Raw genomic sequence first — 26,882 nt, 5'->3', positions numbered from 1 at the left:
ATCTTTGATGAAGTATACCTTAATATTTCTAATAATATAAAAGTCACAAAAATATTCACATAACATGTTTTATACTTTAAGATTTGTGTATTACAAGATATATATAACAGAAGACTTTTCCTTAATATCATTTATTGTATATCAGTATTCATGTATACACAAATTATTCCATGTAAAGTATGTTGTTTGATTACTAATGAGATTATCACCACAGCACTAAATATGTATTAGTACTATTTTGAGGAATACAACTAAGAACATTGAAATCGCTCCATATTTTACTGCAATAACAAACTTATACAGACATATATTAAAGAAATAGAAATATTGATAGGAATAGACAGTGGTCTATGTTCATGTGTATATTTCTAAGTCATGTTTTTATTATATAATTATGCTCACATTTATTGTCTATGAGAATTTGTAATTATTATCACAAAGACTTCTGTATGAGATTACTAATTGGAAGACTTAGAAGCAATTAGACTACTGCATTTTATCTTCTATCTTTTACTTGTTTAAGTAATTTTGACTGCAACCATGCTGGGGCACCACTTTGAAAAACTTTAGTTGAACACATCAACCCCAGGTCTTATTTTTTTAAAGAGTGGTATTTGTTCCATTGGTCTCCTTGGTCTAACTACTGAGTTTTTGTGCTTTATACACACCAGCACCAGTTGTCAAAACGTGATAGGAGAGAAACCCAGGCATACACGTGTATCTATATCGATATATACAATGGTTTCCATTTACCAAATCCACTGACAAGGCTTTGGTTGGTCTGAGGCTACAGTAGCAGCCATTTTCTAAAGGTGCCACACTGGGGACTGAACCCGGAATCACATAGTTGGGAACCAAACTTCTTACCACACAACCATGCTTGCACCAGAAACAAATTTGTTTTTATTTGAGATTCCTTTTAAAGTAATAAGATAAATCGCATGGTTTGGTGTATCTTCAGCTAACTGATAGGCACATCAATATTTTCACAACAGTTTGTACCTGGAATTAATGGTTCTCTGAGTTAGTTGCACAACATATATTCAACTCAGTTGTTGTAACTTTAAGAAAATATTGGCTAGATGAAAATGCAAAAACATATAAAGATGTGACATATTCTCAAATGACTATTACAGTTATCATGCATAAAAGTTTATTATCACAAACTCCAAAGTTCTTTAACCAACATCAGTAATATATAGAATATCAATGTTTAATTTTGAAGACTAATTATTCTAACTAGTCACCTGAAAATTTAGCATGTTACACTTGGAAATTAATAACACACTTATAACTACAAATTAACTTCAGGTTAATATATTTTTTCATTTCCTAAAATATCAGTTTGTGTCAGAATGCTTATCATCTCTAGTTACATATTGATTTAATACTGAACAAATATGTTGCTCTCTGATGCGAAATTTCTGACACAAATATAATAACTCAATGGGATGTAGTTGAATTATTACATTTTGTAACCATTTCCCTAATTCCTACTCAGTCATACGACTGTAACATAATGAAATTAATAAAATTATCAAAATAAACCCATTGGTTATATTTTCACAAGTTTGCTGTAAATAATAACCATTATACTTGTTACAATTGTATTAGATTGATTTTCATAAAACATGCATTCACTTCAAGAAGGTTAATCATCAGGCGATTCTTTATTCACTTGAACCTTATTACTAATTTTTTTTGATCTCATCACATCATATCATCTCCTCTTTTATTATCTTGTTTTAACTATTTGCACAGAAAGAAGCACTCTTTCAATCTATCACCAGACTGTGCTGATTCATCATTGTCATAATTCTTGCAATATTTATCCCCAAATAAGGCAACAAGCTGGCCAAAACATTAGCACGCCAGGCGAAATGCTTAGCGGTATTTTGTCTGTCATTATGTTCTGAGTTCTAATTCTGCCAAGGTCGACTTTGCCTTTCATCCTTTCAGGGTCGATAACTTAAGTACCAGTTGCATACTGGGGTCAATCTACTTAACTGGCCCCCTCCACCAAAATTTCGAGCCTTGTGCCTAGAGTAGAAAAGAATATTTATCCCCAAATAATCTCATTTTCTAGTTTTCTTCTGGATTGATAATGTACCATGGAGCCTGTTGCCTGACATTAAATATTGTACAATATCTCTGCTTCAATATTATCTAGGAAACCTTTATCAGCTAAGAAATCAGCGTTTAAATTCAGTATGAAATATATTTACCAATATTTACCACATTTATGACATATTTAATATATCACTCATTTATGATAACATGTAAGAAAAGTCAAACCATAGAATACATAAAAGCTCTGTACATTCTCATCTCAGCCTTTACATCTTAAACTTTAAAATATTCTTGAAAGTTTTACAAGTAAATTCTGTATAAAATTAGTAACGTATATATCATACTTAGTCTCAAGTTATTCTTAAGTAATATGATGTTATTATGCCAGTGAACTCATTTATTTTATATCATTTACAAAGCTCCTGCAGCTCCAGTTACACCTGTGGAATTAACAACTGGTAAGACTTTAGTGCTCAGTTAAATAAGAACAAAATATTAAATTTAATGCTATATATCACACACACACACACACACTCTATGTGATATCCTAAATTAAAATAGGTATTATCATATGGTAAAATATTTACATCAAATTATTTGTGTGCTGAAATTAAGTCCCTTTATTCTAATACTTTTATCAATTTCATTAGAAAGACATATTTAAATCATGCATAAATAAATTATATTTTTGTATCCTATCAGTTTTAAAAAAGCAAAATATTCTTCATAAAGCTTAATATGTAAATCTCTCATAATTTCAAATGCTATCTCACATATAAGAAACTATATCTTTAACAGCTGTACCTCCCCCTGTTATACCCGAGGAAAAAACAACTGGTAAGAATTAGCATCTGATGTATATATAGCTAATAATTCTAACCATGATCACTATTTTACTTGAGAGTACTTTGCTGCACAATAGCTAATGTGTATCTTTTATTCCAATATGCACATATATAATCTGAATATTATTATTTAGATATACTGTTATTAATAATGAAATCAGTTTCATGATTAATGATATTTACAAATATGATTTATGTGAAGTATACCTTTGTAATTCTAATAATACCAAAATAATAGAAGCACTTGCATAACATGTATTTCACACAGTTTTAATTCTTTTGTAACACAATATAATCATTTCTTGTATATCAGTATCTATGCATATATAAGCTATTTTATGTAAATTATGTGATTTGATTACCAATGAGGTTATCACCATGGCACTAAATACTTATTTGTCCTATTTTGAGGAACGCTGTTAAGAACAACGATGTGATTACTTCATATATTGGTATGATAGACTGATATGGATATATATTATGGGAAATAGAAATAGACAGTTGTTTATTACTTTTGTTTCACCAATGCTTGATGCTTGCAATATGTATCCCTCTCCCTCCAATTCCTGTTTTATAATTAGTAGGAAGTACTTATTTTATATAATCTGAGAGAGAGTCCAAATTATAGTGAGGATTTGCTGGTATAAATATTTCTGACAAAATATCTCCATATTTGTGAGGTGCTCATCAGTTGTTTGTATGTATATTTTAGGAGATGCTAAAAATAATACGAAAGTAGATAATGGTCAATCTGCATAATCCATGGTTGTAAGGTATCATGCATTATGCTTTATACTTCAATCATGTGTCTATATATTTCATAGCAGCATAGTTAGTAGTACTTAAGACAATTTAATTATGCCACTCAGTATAACACATAACTGAAATTGCAGATCCGGTGGTGATTTTCCCTTGGATAGGAACTGTATTCAGAGGAATATAGTATATAAGTGTTCTGTTCAAACTATTGATATTACATATTTCTATATTGGTTCAACTACTGATATTGTCAAAGAAAAGGTTTCCAAATTCTTTATCTTTAGTATCTTTTAAAATTCTATTACATGATATTAATTGAAATACAATATATTCTGCATAATACTAGATATTTATGGCTATATTCATTTGTCCAATTGAATTTAATGTTATATATCACGCTGAATAGGGCTAATGTTTATCATATAATTTTTATAAGTTTGTTGTAAATAATCATTATTTAAATTAATATATATTAGATTGATATTTCTGTAATAAAAATTTTCTTTTTTAATACTAATTACCAAAAGATACTTTACTATTGAATGTATTCAGTTAATTCTTCTTATTAATATTCTTTATTACATCATTTTTTTTCTGCATTGATTCAAGTATAATATGCCAGTGTCATAATTTATGCAATATTGAATCATAAATATAATCCACTTTTTCTAATTATTCTAAACAATTACATTGTTACATCCATAACTTAACATAAAAAGTACTACAATGCTTAAAATATTTATAACTTTTATGATATAGCTGAATTAACTGTCATTTATATCATGAAAACACAAGCCATAGAACACATGAACACGTGTACATTTTCATAACATGACATGTATCTTAAAACCTTTCAAAAAGGTTGTATTGATAAGTTTTATACAAAATTAAATAGTGTATCAATTACTTTGACATTTTGATATAATTTATTTGCCTTCACTATCAAAACCGCATATAATAATAAGAACTGTATTAAAAATATGATATACTCAGTCATCAATTATTCTAAGGTAGTATGATGTTATTATATCAGTGAACTCACATATTCTATATCATTTCCATAGCTCCTCCAGCTCCAGTTAAACCTGTGGAATTGACAACTGGTAAGAATTTAGTGCTTAAATTAAATAGAAACTAAATAAATATGAAATTAAACGATACATTATATATCTTATATACTATTATATATATATATATATATATATATATATATATATATATATATATATATATATTTATATATATCCTTATATCCTATAAAATCCATAATATTATATCTGTGACAGAATTTTAACATCTAAAATTCATGACAAAGTTCAATATAAATCATTCATATATGATTAAATTATTTCTTTTATATCATAGAAAACATAAATAAAATATATTTTTTAAATATTCACTTTTTTGTTTTGCAAGAAATATAAATATAACAATTATTTCATAAATTATGTTTGATATAATATCTTAAGATAACTTCCTTTTTAATTATGTAAAAATACATGATTTTTTTATCTAATATATAAGATAAAATATTTTTAACAGCTGCACCTCCCCCTGTTATACCTGTGGAAAAAATAACTGGTAAGATTTAGTATCTGATGAGTTATAGCTAATAATTCTAACCTTGATCACTATTTTACTTGCCAGTACTTAACTGCACAATATCTAAAGTGTATGTTTATTCCAGTATGCACCATGTATATTCTTAATGTTATCAATAATTAAAGAAATGTTGTCATTAATGATATTAGTATATATAACTGGTCTGTATTAAATTATACTTTAGTAAATTCTAATAATGAGGAATACATTAAAGAGATATGTATAATAACTAACATTTAGTTTCAAATGTTATAGAACAATCTATGTGTGATTTAATGTCATTATTTCACATTTATATTGTACTGTATATGTCTTTGACTTCAGTTATTTAATCTAAAATATGTTATTGGATAATCTAATGAGATTATCAACACACTTCGTAATACATATTAATAATTGTTTGAAGTGCATTATATTGATAATTTTCTACTACAAACCCTTTCTTCTGACAAGTGGGTTTCAAACTTTCTTTGAAATCTAGGTTTTATTTTAATTGGAAAAATATTAGCAATAGTAAAATAATGATAAAACATAAAATTGATAGTCTTTGTGATAATGTTATTTTAATGCATTTTTGTTATATTTATATACAAATATGTATATAAATAATGCTTTATAAATCATACTTATTACTAAGTGTATATTTATGTTACTGCTAATGTAATTTAATTAATTAGCTTAACAACTTTGCTAAACATGCATTATCTAAATAAATTATTTGCAAGTAAATATACAGTTATTAAGGATGTTACATGTAGCTGCTTCTAAAATACTTTATGCTACTATTACCATGTTGTGATTATGGCCCAAAGACTTATTTCTGAGTGGTCATATCCACATGGCTGTAAGTTAATCTTACACAATAATATCATTCTCTATGACAAGGAGTGATTGTGCTGCAAAATTACAGTTTATTTGGTAGCTTTACATTTTGATTTTACAATTTTGAAACCTGAACTATAGTCAAACAGCTATGGTAGGCAAAGATTTTTCTCTCATCTGTTTTGTATTCCAGTCAAAGTTCAACTTCAATAAATGTTGAAATTAATTTTATTGACAAATAAAAATGCTTTGAGCTAGTTGATATAGATAATTAAACAATTCTTATTGCCCATCACTTTGTTAGCATGAGTTTGTTCTTGGTGATACAATTTCCTTGAGCTTATCATATAAAATTCCTTATATCATAATAGTTATTAGAGTACCAGAAGTGAAGAAAACCAGTGCAATAATATTTCATTTAGTAGATGATATGTAACTGTACATATTAATACAGGTATCTTATTTTAACATAACAGTTCTCACTATTGTATAGATTACTTATTTAGAATTCTATTATCATTAGCACAAAAGTGTTTCCACACACACACACATGTATATATATATATATATATATATATATATATATATATATATATATATATATATATATATATATATATATATATATAAATATATATATATATATATATAAATAACCTATCAAAGTTCATTATCAATAACTTATTCTAACTGAGCACCTCTTATTTTAGCATGTTACACCACTCAGAAATTAATCATACATTTATAACTACAATGATATTTCATGTTAAGATATGTTTATATGTTAATATAATATTCTCATATTCATTGAGACCACTTAAGTATTTGAAAATATCGGCTAGTACAAAGTGGGCATGTAAATACAATATTGAATATATTTACTTATCATCTTTACAACGTGCCTAAACTATCATTTCTGTATGTCATAGAAAGCACAAAAATGCTTTAGTCATAAAACATAATAGCATGTTCTTATCTCAGTAATCTTAAATTAAGACCTTCCCCACAAAATTGCATATAAAATTAAATACTATCAATTATCTCATTTTATTCATCAGTTTATAATCCCTCACTGTTGAGTCTATATGATTCAATAAATATATAATACATTTAAACATTACAATTAATTGTCTGATTGTTCAAAGTTACTCAAGATGCCACTGCACAGTGGACACTGAACCTGAGAGCACATATGCACACAGTTTGGAAACTATTGTCTTAACCACATAGCTGGGCCTCTATGTGTGGTGTGTGTGTGTATGTGTGTGTTGTGTGTGTGTGTGTGTGTGTGTGTGTGTGTGTGTGTGTATGTGCCTGCCTAACCAATATTCTATTATAATGTAATAATCTGATGGCAAGTTCATTATGTATATTGTATTAGCAATGTAGAAATCTGTTGTGAGGTATAATTTTAGAGTCAATTTGGAATATATTTACAGAATATCCTATTATAGAAATGGAAGTATACTCTAGTATTTGTTGTGTCACATATTTACTTTGGAATTAATTTTGTATATCTTTTCCAGAATACATTTACTGTATATTTAAACTAAGTGTTAAAATAATTTTCAAAATAATTCATATATTGTAGAGTATGATATACATTTTTAGATGAATTGTAGAATTAATGTGATAAAATATGATTTAATATTTCTTAATTATATTGTTTAAATGTTGTAAAATTCAAATATATTTGAACTTATATACTATCAAATCAGCCAAGAGAGTAATCTCTTGTCACAAACCTTGCATTAAATCCATAAGAAAGATGTTTGTCTCTTAATAACTTCTTAATTAATCCATCTTATTGTTGATTGGTTTCAATTCACCACTTCAGCAGTCTTTGCTATTTGAGACTGTCTAAATATTTATTAGATTTCAGTACTGATTTTAATACATCCTATTGGGAAAATTAAATTGTCATAAAGGTCACTATATATATATATATTTATATATATATATATATAAAATTGGTTTCTGTGATTTATATATATATATATAAAATCACAACACCAGTTTTTCAATTTTCAAATGCATTTGATATATATATATTTCAAGAAGCTATGTAACAGTTTGTTTCATAGATGCTATTCTCTTCAGTTGTACAGGTGAATCAACTTTATCCTTGAAGTTAATCATCCTCATATTTCATATATGGACACTTATTTTAATTTCGATAATGAAAAGAAGTGTACTTTTCATTTTCCCTTAGCAATCCCTTATGTTTAATACTCTATTATTATAATTTATTTGAAGTTATTTTATCATTAAATTTTCATATACTTTAAATTAACTTTCCACTGAATTTTGTTAATCTATCAACCCTGTAGGAGATGTAAGAAAACAGAAGATTTGTAAGACATATATGATCTATAGCATTTTCTTCTCATGCTCTTAATCTTGAATTAAAATCTTTTCGAAAGTGTTTATAGATTTTTTTTCTTTTGATTGTGTGTATATATATGTATAAGAGCACACACACATTTCAATTCTGTATTGAGTTAATTATTTCAATCTGGGAAGATTTCTTAGTTGATATTGAGAGAATATCTGCATATAAAATTATTATAAAGTAATTATCAGGTTATCATTATTAATATTTTGCATCTGAATCATATCTTTCTTTTTGCATAATATTGCATATTTTAGTTTTCATTTCTCAATTCATCTTAATGACACTGAGTACTCAATTGTGACGATAACTACCCAATGGCTCATGGTTTAGACTATTCCAGATTCACTGAAAGAGAGTTACACAATATGGTTCCATTTTATAAAGCTAACAGTTTCATTTCCACTTCTATCTGAAGTATTTTGTGAATTGTGCTGACACTAAATATAGTGTTTCAATTATTCTGAGTTAATATTATATCAGTGAACTCATATATTTCATATCATTTTCATAGCTCCTCCAGCCCCAGTTAAACCCGTGGAATTAGCAACTGGTAAGAATTTAGTACATAAATTATATATTAATTAAATGTAATGTTAAATTATATATTGTAAATCCTGTATTATATACAGTATGTAATTAAATTATATAGTGTAATGTTAGACTATATTATATCCTGTAATATACATGAAACTACTTCTATGTCTACTTATTTATTCACTAGAACACTCTCCCCAAATCATACCTGGTTACATTACAACTTCTACCATAAAATTTATTAAAAAAATAATTATGCTTTTTTTTAGATTTGTAACTATATGTTCACGAGTTCAAATACTACTACAAGCAATGTTTTTAGGGTATAATTTTTTGAAATAAGTGATAATCCTGCTTTGATGATTCCAAATTCTATATGAAATATTTACTTTTATGTTTTGTAAGGACCTCATGTTTTTTTGGGGTTTTTTCTGATAAAGGAATTATTATTGTAGTGATAACATGTTAAAATATTTCCCTTTCAAATGTATAAAAAATGTGGATCATAGAAAATATACCTGTTTTTATCTCACATATAAGAAAATATATTTTTAACAGCTGCACCTTCCCCTGTCATACCTGTGGAAATTAAAACTGGTAAGAAAAACTAGTTAAAAAATATGTTACTAATAATTTTAACCATGAACAATTTAACCTGCCAGCACTTCCCTGTGAAATAACTAATGTGTATGTTATATTCTACCAGTATATTTATAATACCATAGAACCAGATAATAAGTTATCACTGTTGAAGCAACTGCCGAGGGTTCCAGCTGATTTGATCAACAGAAAAGCCTGCTTGTGAAATTAATGTGCAAGTGGTTGAGCACACCACAGACACACATACTCTTAACATAGTTCTCAGGGAGATTAAGCATGACACAGAATGTAACAAGGCTAGCCCTTTGAAATACAAGTACTAGTGATTTTTGTGAGCTGAGTGAACTGGAGCAATGTGAAGTAAAGTGTCTTCCTCAAGGACACAGCACACTGCTGGGAATCAAACTCACAACCTTATGATCATGAGCCGAATACTCTAAACACTAAACCACATGCCTACTGTTGAAGTATACTTTAGTAATTTTGATACTGATGAATACATTGCTGAAATATTATACAGCATAATGTACTATATATATAACAAAAAAGCATTCCATAATGCCAGTTTTTCTATGTCATTACTTCATATTTATGTTAGTAATGAAAGAAGTTTCATCAATTCTGTAATATTTTCTCTAGATGACATGTAGCTGTACATATTAATACCTTTCATCTAACAATCCTAGTTATCATACAGATGTTTAATTAATATTCTAATTTTTTGAAAAACATGTAAGGATATGTACTTTTTTTACTTCACCAAAACAGATGTAATCCTATATAAGATAGCAATATTCAAACTGATCACTAATTATTCTAATTGATCACCTCAAATTTCAGCATGTTACACATATAAATTAATAACACATTTATAATTACTATGTTACTTCAAATTATTTTTACACTTTTACATATTTTTAATTTTTCCAAATGTTAGTATTGTCTCATAATACATATTGTTTTTGTCTTATATTGGTTCGATGTTAAATACCAGGTTATATATGTTTAAATTAATATATTTCTTAATAAATAACTACATTTTATAATAATCCTTTCTATGGAGCCTCTAAGGGATGAAAAAACCTGTTTCCTCTGTGCTCATTTTGCCCAAGACAATAAGCATTATTTGTTAGCCTCTTTGTTATCCCAGTATGCAATCATAGTTTATATTACATGCACTATATGGAATTTAGCAATGTATGAGGTGATGTCATTTAGAAAATTCTATATGAAATATTTCATTATTTCATTCTATATTTTGTAAGAAATACAAATATGACATTTTATGAATACATAAGTTTTTCCTTTTTGAATTATTCTAAAACTTGCCCTGTAGAATATATTTCTTTTGCTTCACACATACGACAATGTATTTTTAACAGCTCCCCCTGTCATACCTGCGGAAATTGCAACTGGTAAGAAAATAAGCATTTGAAAAATACATAGCTAATAATTCTAACCTTGAACTCTATTTAACTTGACAGTATTTTCATGTGTATGTTATATTCTAATATATTATCATGCCAACTTTTACCTGTGAAAGAAAATCTAATATTCATAACTTCACTCTCACCAAAATTGTGTGTATGTGTGTGTGTGTGTGTATGTATGTGTAGCCATCCTTCATGTCTAAATTGTCAGTCATGTATGTTATCATATAAGAGAGTATGAGAAATTCATCATCATTATTTTGATGTCCACTTTTCCATGCTTGCATGGGCCAGATGAAATTTGTTTAGGTAGATTTTCTATGGCTGTATGCCGTTACTGTTTCCAACCTTCATCTATTTCCAAGTAAGTCATATTCCTCATGACCAAACATGGTTTCATGGTAGATTAGAAATGAAGGACACCACTTGCATTTACAACTATTATGCAATGTCAAGGCAAGGAAACAGTAACACGCACATGCATAGTAAGCTTCTTTCAGCTTCCATCTACCAGATCCACACACAAGTTTTTGGTCAACCTTGGAGGAGTTGCAGTGGAAGACTCTTGCCCAAGATGCCATGCAATAGAGTTGGACCTTAAACTGTAGTTGGGAAACAAACTTCTTGGCACACAGTTACTCCTACACCTATGTATAATATTTTGTAGATTTCTTAAATTTAAACCTTTCCCATTAATGCTATGAAGAAATTGCATACTTATTGAGATTATTACATCAGTGTAGTGTTCTAACAAATGTTTGGGACAAAATCTCTGGATGATAGTGTGAAATAAAATCAAAATTAATACTGATCATACTATGTGATTATTTTCATGCATTAATTATTTGGAATTATTGATATCTGTTTTAGTAGAATGAATTAAAAGAATTTAAATATACTTAAAAGATCCATTATTTCATGCCATTTTATTGATATATAGCACTAAGTTTATTTTCACTATATTACATCCAATTTAGGGCAAAAATATTCATTATTTCTTCGTTTATATATGTGTTTTTGTGTATGTTTGTAACAATAGTCATACATTTAGACATGGCTATTTTTCTCTATTTACCCTAGAAAATCAACAGTTTCCTCATTAAATCATGTGCTATCAGTATTATTAGATATCAGCATTATAAACATTAGCAATATTTTGGGATGTCAACATTAAATATCAAATTATTTTTATAGGACACTACTGTTTTGCATGTTATACATGGATGATAAAAAAATCATAATCGATGTTTTTTTTTATAACTCATAATAATAGATTGAAGTCAGAAATACATACATTCAACATTGTGTGTGTATTCTTGATAATGTTTCAGTATTTTATGTTATGGAGGTTTTTTCTTTTTTTTGTTAAAAACTTTGTGTTACAAATGTGTAATACAATTATTTGATAATGAACCTTTTACTGACTTAAAAATTGATAATGTATCAAAAAGTTATTTCATCAAAGTACAGTAGTGACCATAATACAGTGTTGGCCAAAAGTCACCTGACGGTAAATCAAAACTATTTAATTCCAAGATTTATTTATGTTTAACAAGTGAATGAATTTAATAAAAGTATCCAAGTCTGAAACATCATGAAAATTGTTCAAACTGAAGTCCTTCTTGAGCGACATATTTTTCCATTCAAGTTATTATTACAGAAGTAGAGATGTTTCTGGAATTTTGATTTGCTGTTGGGTGACTTTTGGCCAACCCTGCATAAGGGTCAATAGGAACAAGTTTATTGAAATATTTATTGTAGAAGATTAACAAAATGTTGACGCTAGATATTTTACACATATTTAGATATATCTAATATCCATCTTTCGTGAAAATTTCAAGTGAATGGAATAAATATTTTGTAAAATGGCCAAAAGTTAAGTGTCACTTAGAAAAACAATGAAAAATGGAACAAGAACAAAAAAGAATCCATTACTATTAATATTTTGTGAACATCCCTTTACTATCTATGACTTCCTGACATCTGTTATCACTGAATTAATTTCTCACAAAATGATGGAGTATTATTGTTCCATTCATTTTTCAATAATTCCCCAGAGTTCATCTTGGTTCTTTGGATTTCTCCTTTGTGCCCCATTTCCAGTAATCCAATAATCTTCTAAAAGTTTTCTATAGGGTTGAGATTGAGGTAGCCAATCCATGAGATCAGCCTCTTCATCACTCAAAAAATCTTTGTTTGACTCTCTTCGCAGTGTGACAAGGAGCAGTCCTGCATGAAGATAGGAGGTTGAACTGACAAGTATCAGAGATGTGGAAGGGTATGTTGTCTAAAAATCTGCTTTGCCAGTGCCTGAGCAAGCAACCCAGAACCTTGTAACCTCCAAAAAACTGTTTTGTGAAATATGTTGACATCAGAAGTGGAGCTAAACTTGTGGGATATTTCAGCAGCTCTCTTAAACCTGTCCTTCAGTGACATTCTAACCATAATACAATCCTGTCTTGGTGAAGTTTTATGAGGTCTACCAGTTTTGGATTTAGCAATTGTCAATCCTAATGACTTAAAATGAATTATAATTCATTGCACAACACTTCTAGACCTTCCTACAGTAGTTGCTATCACAGAATTTGACTTGTTCTCTTGGTGAAGGCACACAATCCCTTGTTTTTCATTACAGGATACCGGTCGTCTCTTACAAGCTGCCATGTTGACAGTTGAAGGTGCCAATAATGTAAGATCATAAGAACTAACTGTTAGCCCATTAACATTCTTCTAAACAAAAAATACCTCGGTTAGTAATTCATTTTTTCTATGTGACCCTTAACTTTAGGCCGCTGCAATTTGGAAGATTGTTTGTATTTCCTCATAACATACGGAATATTTACTCCATTCACTTGAAATTTTCACGAAGGATGAATATTAGATATAACTAAACATGTGTAAAATATTTAGTCTCAATGTGTTTTTAATCTTCTATAATAACTATTTCAATACACTTGTTTTTACCGACCCTTATATTATGGCTGCTACTGTATTTTGAAGTTAGTCTAACATCTCTCATTAATATGATTTAAAATCATTCTTCTGAATTGACATTTTTTTTTACGACTCAATCCTGATATAATCATACATTAACATATTTCTCTTTTCACTTATTCAAATATATATCATGTTGAAAATTTTTCATTCTTTATATTCTGTAATTAAAACTGGAAATTGAAACTGGTAAGATTAGTAATCAACAAGCATATAGCCAATAATTCTAACCATGATCACTATTTAACTTTGCAGTACAATATTTGATAAAAAAAAGTCATAGCCTAATAACAATATATTTAATTCATTATATGTATTTAAAATATTATTATTAACATTTAAACAATTATTTTTTAATACTTTTGCAGTTATTCTTGTTCTTAATAGTGAATGTAAATTCTCTCTTTTAGTGTGAAATCACTATAACTGTGTGTGTGTGTGTGTGTGTGTGTGTGTGTGTGTGTGTGTGTGTGTATGCGTGTGCGTGTGCATAAGAAATACAAATTCAGTTTGTCAATTTCCTTAGAATTTATATGATCACTAGTCATAGAGATGCATAATGCTGACGGAATATCTTTGTATTATTATCAGTTATAGGTGTGTATCTTAAATCAGTGCAGACATGGCAAATAGTTAATGAAGTTAATTTTGCACTCATAGATCTACAGAGTAGCATGTGATTGTGAGGCAAACTTCTTAACTCTACAGGCACACCAATACCTATATATTATATATATATAAAATCATCACCATAGTCATCCTTTAACGTCTGTTTTCCATGCTGGCTTGGGTTGGACACTTTGACTGGAACTGGAGAGCTGTATCAGTCTTATTTGGCTTGGTTTCTATGGTTGGATGCCCTTCCTAATGCCTACCACTTTACAGTGTGTACTGGGTGCTTTTAATGTGGCACTGGCACTGGACTCTTTCAGGCCAATCCTCCTCACCAAGAGAAGCACCCTTAACACTGCTACTGTTTAGGATGAGTCTTTTTGAGTACAGCACAGCGCCAGGTATTTCAGTGCTTCGTCATCTTTTTGTGATAATGAAATTGGTTCAGGTAAATAAGTAGTCCCTTTATGCATATAACTTATATCTTTAGTAAAAATATTATTTAGAAAGACAAAAATCTTAAGACTGCATATAATACCATTCACCTTAATTTAGCATTCATTTTCCATGCAGGCACTGGTTGAACAGCTTGACAGGATCTAATAAGGCATAAGACTGTGTCATCATCATTTTAACTACTTGAATGTATTATGTAGTTAAAATGACATACCCATGTTCCAAATATTGGTTTCTGTATCTTAATGATGAACTTGCTAGTCATTTGATGTTACAAAGTTTTGAAGATTGAGCTATACATTCATAACTCTGGCAGAAACATTAGCACACTGGGCAAAATACTTAGAGGTATTTTGTCTGTCTTTACATTCTGAGTCCAAGTTCTGCCGATGTCAGCTTTGGATTTCATCCTTTTGGGGTCGATAAATTAAGTGCCAGTTGTGTACTGGGGTCGATCTTATCGATTGGCTCCCTCCCAAAAAATTTCGGGCCTTGTGCCTAGAGTAGAAAAAAAAAATTATTTTAAGACTGTTATCTCCTTTGTAAAGAAATATTATGTTTCAGTCAAATATTTTGTTATAATTATTTTATTGTTGTCAGCAGTGAATGTAATTCGATATATCTTACCTAAAATGTTAACACACACACATATATATATAGTTAGGTGCAGGCATGGTTGTATAGTAAGAAGTTTGATTCCCAACCATGTGGTTCTGGGTTCAGTTCCACTGCGTAGTACATCTCTTCTACTATAGCCTCAGGCCAAGTCAAGTCTTGTGGGTGGATTTCATAGACGGAATCTGTAAGAAGCCTATCCAGTATATATACATTTATGTGTGTGTGTCTTTGTATCTGTGTTTGTCCCTATACCAGCACTTGACAACCGGTGTTGGTGTATTTATGTTCCTATAACTTTGAGGTTCAGCAATAGAAACCAACAGAATGAGTACCAGGCTTTAAAAAAATAAGTACTGGAGTCAATACAAACGACTAAAAATTCTTCAAGGTAGTACCTCAACATGGCCACAGTTTAATGACTGAAACAAGTGTAAGATGAAAGATATAGTTGTCTAAAAGTCCCTGAGTCAGAGAAACACAGGCACTCATAGATAGAGCAGGGTATAGTATTACTAATAGAATACAGTATTATATTTTTATATCACCTAGAATACAAACTGGTTTGATACCAGGCACTGAGAAGTAGTGAATTTGATCTGCAAGTCCTTAAATAGTAAATCCCCTCTTTTTACTTGGATAATTAATATCACTGGTATTATAAAGGCTCATTTCATACATAGAAAAAAAAAAGTTGGCAGAGTTAGTTTCATTCCTTTTAGGTCAAATATGTAATTATCATATTATTGGTATTACATCAAAAATGACCTTTTGCACCAAAACAAAATTCTTGCAAATCATAGTAATGAGGTGTAACTTGAAAGTAATTCAGCTGTTATTTCTAGCAGATCAAGTGATTATATCAGGCTCTCTCATTTACAGAAATTCTTAAAACAAAGTAAAAGCTGGGAAAAATTACTGCTGGCCTGCCTATTCAAAGATGACATGGGGCTAAAGACCAACAATTACTGCAAATCACGATTTTTTATTGATAATGTAAAGAGTTTTTTTTAACTCATAGATTTAAAAGTAAAATCAATTTATGATCATCTGTCTTCTTTGGCAAAATACCAACATGTTGCATTGCTTTACACTTAATTTATATTGCATTTTTATAACATAAAGAATAATCATTCATATATAGAGCTCACTCTATTTTGAAATATATCCTTCACCAAAAGATATTTTCTCTTCCTCACAAAAGAATATATGTATATTTTAACAGTTGTACCTCCTCCTATAGAGCCTGTGGAAATTTTGTCTGGTAAGAAATTAGAACCTGATAAAAATAGCTAATATGTCTAACACAAAAATGATATTTCATATTTTAAATCTTACATGTTGAATGTTTAATCATTTTGTCTTAATCTGTATGTTTATGTTTTTTTCTAATTGTTTTATTGTTACTGTTATAAGTAAGTGTTTGTTTGTGCTTATTGTTACTGTTAATGTACTGTTATTGTTTGAGAACTTCTTTATGAGATATACTTTAATATTTTGTTGCAAACAAAATACTGGAGAATATATAAATAAATAAATATTGAAGTTATCATTATTTTTTATGGCTTATATATTATTTAAGAATGAATACAAAACTTTAAAAATAACTGGTGGGGTTTTGCATGGTTTTGCATGTTGTTATTTCTCCCCACACACCACCACAAAAAAGCAAACTGCTGTTCTGTAAAGATTTTCCCTGTAAGGCTATGGTTTTACAGGTGATAAATGTAAATTGATATCAAGAATTCTGTAAATTCCTGCTTTTGAGGATGCAAAGAAGCTTATGGCAGCAGTTGATATTCAGTAAACAATGGTGTGTAATATAATATTTTGGTCAGATTGTATACATAAGGAATAAAATAATAAAATAAAATAAAATAAGAGTTCATCCTTAGAAATAGTCAATGCTGCATCTCTCTTGAATAAGCACTGTAGAAACGATAATTTCTTATGGATTCAGGACACATTACCTGTCTATGTTTGTGTGTGTATCTGAAAAAATAAAATGTAAGAAGACTGAGAACATATAGAATAGAATTGGAGAGAAATTTTGTAGCATTTCCCAACAATGAACCATAAAGCCATGTAAACTAGACTTCCGTCTTTAGTTTTATTCTAATTATTACATAAAAATCTATAGATGCTTAAAAGAGTAGCAGTGCATGTACTTTAGCCCAGGTATTAGTATAAATTAGTACAGTTAACAGTTTTTTAATGTTTGTTTTAGGGTCTATGGATTCTGTTCATTGAAACTTTCTTACAATTGGTATAGGTAGAAGATATTTTTAGTGTTTTGTGAAGTATCTTTCTCACAAATAATTTTTGGAGTAATACTTCTGAAAATGTCTTCCCATCCAACAGAAGAAGAGCAACAGTCTCCTAATTGTCAAGAATTTCTAAATACTTTTGATTTTTGTAAGTGTTTCTTGACTGGCTTGCTGATCACTCTCAGCAAGAACAATGATTTCCTGAAAGTGAAAAATTCCTCTTGTCTTTTTTAAAGAGTCAATGTTAGAAAGTTGCTAGAATATCATGAATTTCAAATATTGTATTTCCAGCAGTGCACTTGCACCTTTACTCTGAATTTTTAGAATGCCATTGTTTTCAAGAGGTATTTTTCTTTTGATATATTTTTCTTTCAAGTAGTATATGGTTGAGTGTGTGTCCTTCAAACCTGTATTATTAAGACACTATTACCTTGTACTGTAATACTTTCTCAGTTATTAATATGACAATATTTGATCACTTAGTAATAATCCATCTCTGGGTGTGGTGCAATTCTTGTGAATGCAAATATTCTCCTTGGTCTTTTGTGTATTCTTTGAAAATCATTCCAATTTCACTTACAATTCATACTGTAGATTTCATAAGAACAAGTTTCAAATGAAATGATATTTACACTGTCTTTAGTGCAAAAAAAAAAAAAAGAATGAAAAAATGATACTAGCTTATTATAAAATTGATGAAATAGCCAGGAGTGACATTTTTAGAACACTCAGATTGTCTTAAAAGTGTCAGTGATTGCTTTCTTTTATTTGATAAAGCAGGCTCTAGTTTTTGTTCAAACTGAGTTGTAATGAGGCTGTATGCCAATATGTTATTCAGATGGTATCTACATTCAGGCTTCATGGCATCAGCTGTTTTGATACTTTTGTGCAATATCATGCCTCATTAAATCATGGTTTCATGATTTGTTTCATTTAGCTCTGAACAAAGTCAAGATTAGTGTGATAACTGACAGGGTGCACAGCTCTAAATAAAATGATGAAATTACTTTTCTCCTGACAGGTATTGTTCAGCAGATAGTATAGTGACTTAAATGAAGATTTGTAAACATGATATTGAAGTATTCTATGACAACAAATAATTTTAATTTCAAAATATTATATAAGGCATGTTTAAAAAAATGTTCATAGGAATTTTAATGTTTGATTATTGTGTTAATTACAGACAGCTATGCATGATATAAAAATATATACTCATAAATATCTAGACTCCAAATATAACAAAGTTTAACAATAAATAGTTCTGTTATTCTAACAAATGATATGATCTTTTTATGATTAATTTTTTGTTCAGCTTTGTTAAAAACTCATATTGAAGAATTGGAGATTATCATGTTGTTGTCATTTGTTTTGTTTGGTTTGTGAATGTTACATTGTATGTTATAGTTTTGAATTTGTTTTATGTTTCTATCATGTTTATTTAAGAAATTGTAAATGGAAATTGATAAAGCATTGGCTGATAAGAGATTATGAAAAGCAGTTTATTGTTTTTCAAACATTTAACAATACTGATATAAACTAGTGAGATTATGATGGTCACATTAACTATTTCAGTGAATTTGTTTTCTTTATATTTTGTTCATTCAAGTAACGGTAGTAAATTACTTTATACCCATGACCATCGTCATGGGATTTTATAGTTGTATTATGAAATATATTGTATTTGACTATCCTTTTGTTTTTTATTTAACAAATTGAGCATTTAGTTTTATTAGAAGAACTTACCTTCCAGTAAAACTGTCGGAGATTCATGACAGGGTAGATATGAGTGTCATGTAGTCTGAAAGCATATATATTATTATTACTCTCGGGCATTCTATTAAGGCCATAATTAATGTAAAAGTAAATTGAGATACAAATGTTATAAAAGTAAAGAGTAGTAGATGAATATGACAAATTATAATAATTACCAGTTCCTAGTGTTGAAGTTAAGTGATTGTCATTCTTGGATGCTTCATTTTAAGGAGCTACAAATTTTAATACAATCATCTTTCACCTACAGTACCTCACGCAACTGCAGCAATGTGATTTATTCTGAGAACTCATAATGTATTTAGAGATGCATCATAGACGGAATCTGTAAGAAGCCTATCCAGTATATATACATTTATGTGTGTGTGTCTTTGTATCTGTGTTTGTCCCTATACCAGCACTTGACAACCGGTGTTGGTGTATTTATGTTCCTATAACTTTGAGGTTCAGCAATAGAAACCAACAGAATGAGTACCAGGCTTTAAAAAAATAAGTACTGGAGTCAATACAAACTAAAAGCATAGTTAGAAATACTTAAATATACAAACTTTTTTCCTCCATAATAAAAAAAATGTCACTTTTATTATTATTAATTTTCCATGAGTGTGTATATATATATATATATATATATATATATATATATATATATATATATATGCACATAAATAGTACATACATAAAGTCACTTGAACTATAAATGATGTGCTTAAAATAATTTGTATATAAACCCTTACTTATCATTTTGAACTACTTTCCAAAGTGTAAATAGATTGCAATCATAATTCACTTTCTGTTGAGTTGTTAGCTGTAAAAAGTATCTCTCTCTCTCTCTCTCCCCCAATATATTTCCTGAAATTTATTTTTGTTAAGAATATATTTGTTTATTCATCTCATATATAAGACAATATGTTTTTGATGGCTGCACCTCCAGCTATAATACCTGTGGATGTTATAACTGGTAAGATAAATATTTGAAAAATATGGAGCTGATTATCTGACACTTGAATATGTTACATTTAAAACCTTCAAAGTTTGATTTTTAAATCATTTTTGCTTGGGTCTAATAACTACAAGTTTTTCTCTTATGACTGACATAAAATATGAACCATTTGTATGTGCATATTTGTAAAATAGGGCATAATTATGTTATAATATATATTTACTTGTAGTTTCATTGGTCTTTTTTCTACATACTTCATCAGATTTCATATTGATTTAGTTATCATTGTTAGATATACATGGTGTTTTAGGTATATTATCTAATGAAAGGAAAAGTTATAATACTCCCAACAATGTCCAATATTATCAGTGCCAATATTATCAAAGTTCTGATTTGGTATCAAACCTGAGTAACACATCACAGTTGTCTTTTGTCCAAAAGTTTGCTTTCTCTTTCATATACACTACTGTGTCTCAGTTCTTTTGTCTCAGATGTTTTTCAAGTATATACTATTTTGTCAGTTACATAATTTTCCTGGCCTTTCCAAGAATTTGTATACATTTGGAAGGCCAAATCAGCCTTGGTGGGACACAAAACAACCTCACTTTGAACTCAATTATTTAGTTAAAAATGAAATTGTTTATTAATCTCATAGAATATCAACACTGTATAGTAAATATTATAGTATTTTAAGTAATATAAATAGTGTAGATAGGGAAAAAATATCTCCTTTATCTGTTATAATATAAGCATGAGCTCTGTTATCCATTATAAGGGATATTAGCGGTGAGCTGGGTGAAATGCTTAGCAGTATTTTGTCTGCCATTACATCCTGAGTGAAAATTCCACTGAGGTCGATTTTGCCTTTCATCCTTTCAGGGTCGATTAAATAAGTACCAGTTATGCAGTGGGGTCGATGTAATTGACTTAATCCTTTTGTCTCTCCTTGTTTGTCCCCTCTATATTTAGCCCTCTATGGGCAATGAAAAAATAATTATAAAGGATATTAGAAGTATAATTGAGATAGTACACATGTATTGTCTAATCATTGTAATTTATTTGTGATGTAATGTTTATGCATGCTTGTTATCTAGCTTTGACTAGATAACCAACACAGATAAAAATTCTGTCTTAGAAAACAAGATCATTCACCTTTATAATCCATTGCAATTAAAAATTATCCATAGATAACAACTTTGTCTATTCGCATTCATCTGATTTGACATGAAGCATGATGCCAATTTTGTTTTTCAGCATACTTGTACTTTGTTGTTCATTACATGCTGACATTACACATCCAGCAGCTCATTTCTTTCCAATTTCATATATCCCCACAGAATCTAATCATTCTATAACCCTCACATAAACATGTTTGGATCATTCACATCTCTATTTCTAGTGTCTCATTTCACCACTATGGAGACCATGTTTAATATTTGTCCCAGTACCTCATCACACTTCTAATATAACTTCCTAAATTTTAGCAGTTCTAATTAAAAGTCAGTCAATTTAACTTCATTCTCTTATCAACATTCTTCAAAACAGAAGAAGCATCTAAAGGAACAATGGACCGTGTTTCTCTTTCAGACTATATCAAACTAACCAAGAATTTCAAAAGGTTTGTTAACCTGGCTTGCCAGTCTACTGATGGAATTAAACAATAAAATAATTTTTGTTTCAGCTATTTATAAAATTTAATGACAAAATATTAAGTTTTAAATATTCTTATAAGGAATATACTTATTTCTTTTCTTTCTATAAATTTTTTTCAGTTCGCACACCACCAGGTATGTTGATAATTACAATTTTTTGCATAATTAAAACTGAAATTAAAACACTTATCTTGAAATAATTAAAGTGTGTAATTATAAGTAATAAGGTGTATTTATAATTAAATTTTACAATATCTTATTAAAATATTATTGTTTAATATTTAAATTGACCAAATTATATTTACTATTATTTAAGTGCCATATGTAATTGATATTTTGTTTTCATTGTCTATGTTTTAAATGAATTCTATTGTTTCATCTTTTGCAAATGTTACTTTTACATTTTACCTTCAAACTTTGTGTACATCTATTAATCTTTGAAGTGTTTCTTTGTATGTTGTTAAGCAGGATTGGTTTAAACATGACAGAAATTAAACATGCGTTTTTTTAGTGGGAGGGTTTGTAGAAGGTATCGAAATAATCTCACACAATGTTTTAAATCATAAATAAAACTAATACAATTTCAAGCTCAAGTGAATTGAAGATTAACAATTTATCTTTGAATGTAATTTTTTTTCCTCCAAAATACACATGTTGAGAAAATGATTATTCTGATAATCCTGAAGCCAACCCTGCTGATAATATTATGAAATATTGAAGCTGTACTAATAGTAAAAGTTCATTTCCTTTTACAGACAATGTTAATATTTCCTGAACTTATGCATTTCTTTTATCATTAATTTCCTTTTTTACAGCTAATTGGTTTCTCAAAAATATTATTTCAGAGTTATTTAAATTTAACATTTCTTACATAACTTTTAAACAAATGTCATATTTTGTACTTGACTCTGTTATTTAAATGTTATTTAAATGATTTTTCTAAGTATGAACGATGCAAAATTTCATTTTGTTTATCATTCCATGGTTTTCATTATTAACTGTATAAATTTATCATGATATTTACATTAATTCTATTTTTACACACAACCATTTGTAAGTATATGATTTTCTTTTTGTTATTTAAATGTTACAACATATATTTATGCAGTAAGAAAAACCACTTTTAAATCAATTTTAAATTTTGTCAGTTATTGATATTTCAAAATTTCTTTTATTTTCATTTTATGGAACTCAAATTAACTACAAATATCTCATCAGTTAAACATTTATAAAATACCATTTTACAGTAAAAGAATGAGTTATTTTTATAAATTAACAAAATATTATCATCTTATTTCAAATATTATTGACAAATAGAAATTTTTAGTTAATTTGAAAAAATTATGTTATTGGTTAAGCATTTATTTCATCCATTATCTTTATATAATCAACATGATACAACTTATTTACTTTATATAGTTTCACAAAATCATACTGTTTGAAAATACATGTTCTTGGTGAATTTACTTTACTTGAGTAAACTAAAATTTAAACTAGAATTTTTTTTCTTTTAAATTTAACATTTTGATTAAATGTTAATTTTTCATTATGAAACTTCAACATTATAAGACATAGAACATAAATGCACTAAATATAGCCACTCTTAATATTAAGAATTTATAATAATTTTCTTGTTTCAATCTCATCTGTATAGTATATTCTTATATTTAATCTAAAACCAGTCCCTTAAATTCTCTGTATGGTTCTTCATAGTTATTGTCATTCAGTTGGATAATATGCAGAAACTTTGTATTTCATTTCATATATATTTCAAAGAAATTTTCTGGGATATGCCTTTTAAAATAATATAGGAAAAAAGCAATTAGTTTTTAAATTAACATATTTGCTGATAATTTGTTTTTAATCAAAATCACTTCAAAATATTTTTAATTTGTGGAGGAAGATTGTGAATATAACTTACCAGGTTAATTTTCAAACATATTTTTTCATTCTATAAAGTCTGTCCAAAAATAATCCAGACTTTAAAAAAAATCCATGCTATTGCTTTACTTACCTAATATAATAGTTCCATCCAGTTGTTGTCTCAATCCCAGCATCTTTATCCAATTTTGAAAAAAAATTTTGGAATCCAATTTCAGGGACAGTGCATGGTACTCATAGCAAATTTCTTCAATCTCTTCTGACATTTGAAATCTGCTACTTTTCAGCATTGATTTCAACTTTAGAAACAGAAATAAGTCTTCAGGTACCAAATCCAGAGATTAAATGGTTGATGGGATGAGAATTGTCTCATGCTTTGGAGTTAAGGAGTGGTGACATGTGAGCTATTTGAAATGCTGACATCCTTTAGTGCTTAACTTGCCAACAAATCACCAAGTACATTAAACTGTCAAGTATATGTAATTTAATGATTAACTGTGGGGCATGATGTAACTAATATTAGACTAAATATCAAGGTTACCATATACCCCACTGTAATCATGAGCTTGAGGCACTGGCTCAAGCCCCATTTTGAATATCCAGTTTCTACAGACCTCATATGTAACTATAAAATAGTGTAGAATCTTTTGCATCTATAGAGACTAAGTTAGGTGTCAGAATTGACCCTATAGAAATGATTTTGAGTACTAAGGGTGCTGAATTATTAGAAAACTGTTTTATCAAACAAAATATTGTTTGATTTTCAAAAAGACCATCTGTAAAACAGTTTAGAAATTCAAAATGCCTTACCAGACATTACATCATTGGCACACATTTTGTAAAGATGCAATGCCAATGAAGGACAAGCTCATGATTTTCTTATATTAAGAACTTATACTTAAACTATATTGTAGTCCCTCTTAAGTCTTATCTACTTACTCCTATCTATTAAAAACTTAATTACTACTTTGTACTAGTATGAATAATTTTTTAGTTACAATAAATTTATATGAAGGGTCAAAATGGTCAAAATGGTCAAAATTTTTATTAGATCAATGGTTCCCAACTGGGGTCCATGTGACCCTTGCAGGAGGGGCTTCATATAAAATTTTGTTGTTAAAACTTCTGTGCAATCCTCGAAATATTTTGACAATTTTTTGCATACAATTCCTAATAATATTTAACTATAAAAATATAGTAGGATTTTTTAAACATTGAATGGCTATGAGAACCACTGTATTAGGTACTGGATCAGCTTAGTGGAAGGATTAATCTTTTAGGAAGAAACTATTAAACAAATAAACAGCCAGTTTTAAGGCTGATTTTATTTAATTTTAGTTCTTTATTCTCTATTCCTCATGGTTACATCTACTTTTAACTTTTTAACCATTCCTTATATTGCTTGTGTTTAATTTTTTCTTATTTAAACTTTTAGGTTTACAATGTAGGGATTCTTTTCAAAATGTATGTTTGTATTTTGATTTGTAATAAAATTTTATCTGCACTATTTCTCGTAGGCATCAACAATAATGGAAAGTCAGATGTTGTCTTCTTGGTGGATTCTGCCAGTATTAGTAATAAAAAGAAATTTAGAAAAACTCTTGCATTTATTAAAGACTATGTTTCTGATGCCAATATTGACCATGGGGATGTTCGAGTTGGGTTGATTATATCTAATCAGAAGAATTATGTTAGGTTCTATCTGAACCAATTTAGTACAAAGCATGAGGTTCTTGATGCTCTTGAAGTTACATCATATAAACAGGGCAGATCAAACTTAGCAGAGAGTTTGAAAATTATGCGAAATCAGGTTTTCTCTGAAAGATTTGGTGATCGAGCTGATGCCCCTAATTTTGCTCTTTTACTACTCAATAATCAGTCCCACTCAACTAATTCAGATGTGATTGATGTAGAATTTGATCTTGCTCAGAAAGAAGGAATTCACATCTTTGCCTTTGACATTGGTGAGTCAAACCTAAAATGTTTAAAAGATGTTTTCCTCAAACCATCTGAATAGAATGCAATGCTCATTTAATTTATTGATGTTTCTCATTTGCATATAGTTCATTGAGCATTTCATTCTAAAATTATACTGTGAGATTGTATTGGATATAAACGAATTCATAACATTAATTTCTTCATTAATCAGATTTTTGTGGGATGATTTTGATGTAGGCCTCTGTTGAGAAAGTAAATATTCCTTGTAATATTTTATACGAATACTGGTTTTCTTTGTATTTTTGTGTTTCTGTTCACTAGCATTTTCTGATTGAAACTTGAATTCTTGTTAATGCTTCTTTCCGTTCAGTGTAAGATAGATAACATGTATTTCTTGTGTTGAATGATATATATCAAACTAGACAACAAAAATATAATTAAGAACTAAATATTTTATTCGTTTTTAGCAAATTTTTTAACATAAATTATATATTTTCTAATTCACATACCTGTAGCAAATATTTAAATTTAGATATTCTATCTTAAATAACTTTAACTAAAGTGAAAGCCATACAACTTCACTAACAAAACTTTCTCCTGTTGATTATTAAAGCATCATTTTATTCATCAATATTTTCAATGATGTTTTGCATTTTTTCTGATGGTTTCCTTAGTTTGTAATAAATAGAAATTGTTTTAT

General features: G+C 28.6%; 2 protein-coding genes across 2 annotated transcripts in view; both read left to right on the top strand.

Moving 5' to 3' along the window:
• LOC106882611 (collagen alpha-3(VI) chain) overlaps positions 1-26,882 on the top strand; it is a 118,276-nt gene that overhangs the window by 53,767 nt on the left and 37,627 nt on the right. Inside the window, exons 15-23 of the mRNA XM_052975952.2 lie at positions 2,490-2,528; positions 2,869-2,907; positions 4,739-4,777; positions 5,217-5,255; positions 9,005-9,043; positions 9,586-9,624; positions 11,010-11,042; positions 16,960-16,998; positions 22,484-22,498. Coding sequence (XP_052831912.2) covers positions 2,490-2,528; positions 2,869-2,907; positions 4,739-4,777; positions 5,217-5,255; positions 9,005-9,043; positions 9,586-9,624; positions 11,010-11,042; positions 16,960-16,998; positions 22,484-22,498 — 321 coding nt within the window. The remainder of the gene's footprint in view (positions 1-2,489; positions 2,529-2,868; positions 2,908-4,738; positions 4,778-5,216; positions 5,256-9,004; positions 9,044-9,585; positions 9,625-11,009; positions 11,043-16,959; positions 16,999-22,483; positions 22,499-26,882) is intronic.
• LOC149131343 (von Willebrand factor A domain-containing protein 1-like) lies at positions 25,582-26,400 on the top strand. The gene has a single exon (XM_089340060.1). It carries the CDS (start codon positions 25,707-25,709, stop codon positions 26,259-26,261), a length of 555 nt encoding a protein of 184 aa, XP_089196186.1. The 5' UTR covers positions 25,582-25,706; the 3' UTR covers positions 26,262-26,400.

The sequence above is a fragment of the Octopus bimaculoides genome, chromosome 23, assembly GCF_046866305.1.
Source record: "Octopus bimaculoides isolate indiv1 chromosome 23, ASM4686630v1, whole genome shotgun sequence".
In the NCBI taxonomy this organism is placed as follows: domain Eukaryota; kingdom Metazoa; phylum Mollusca; class Cephalopoda; order Octopoda; family Octopodidae; genus Octopus; species Octopus bimaculoides.
Note: the sequence above shows the minus strand (reverse complement) of the source record. Positions and strands in the feature narration are given on the sequence as shown.

Coding starts and splice junctions, on each gene's coding strand:
- LOC149131343 (XM_089340060.1), top strand. CDS start 25,707: ATGTATGTTTGTATTTTGATTTGTAATAAAATTTTATCTGCACTATTT.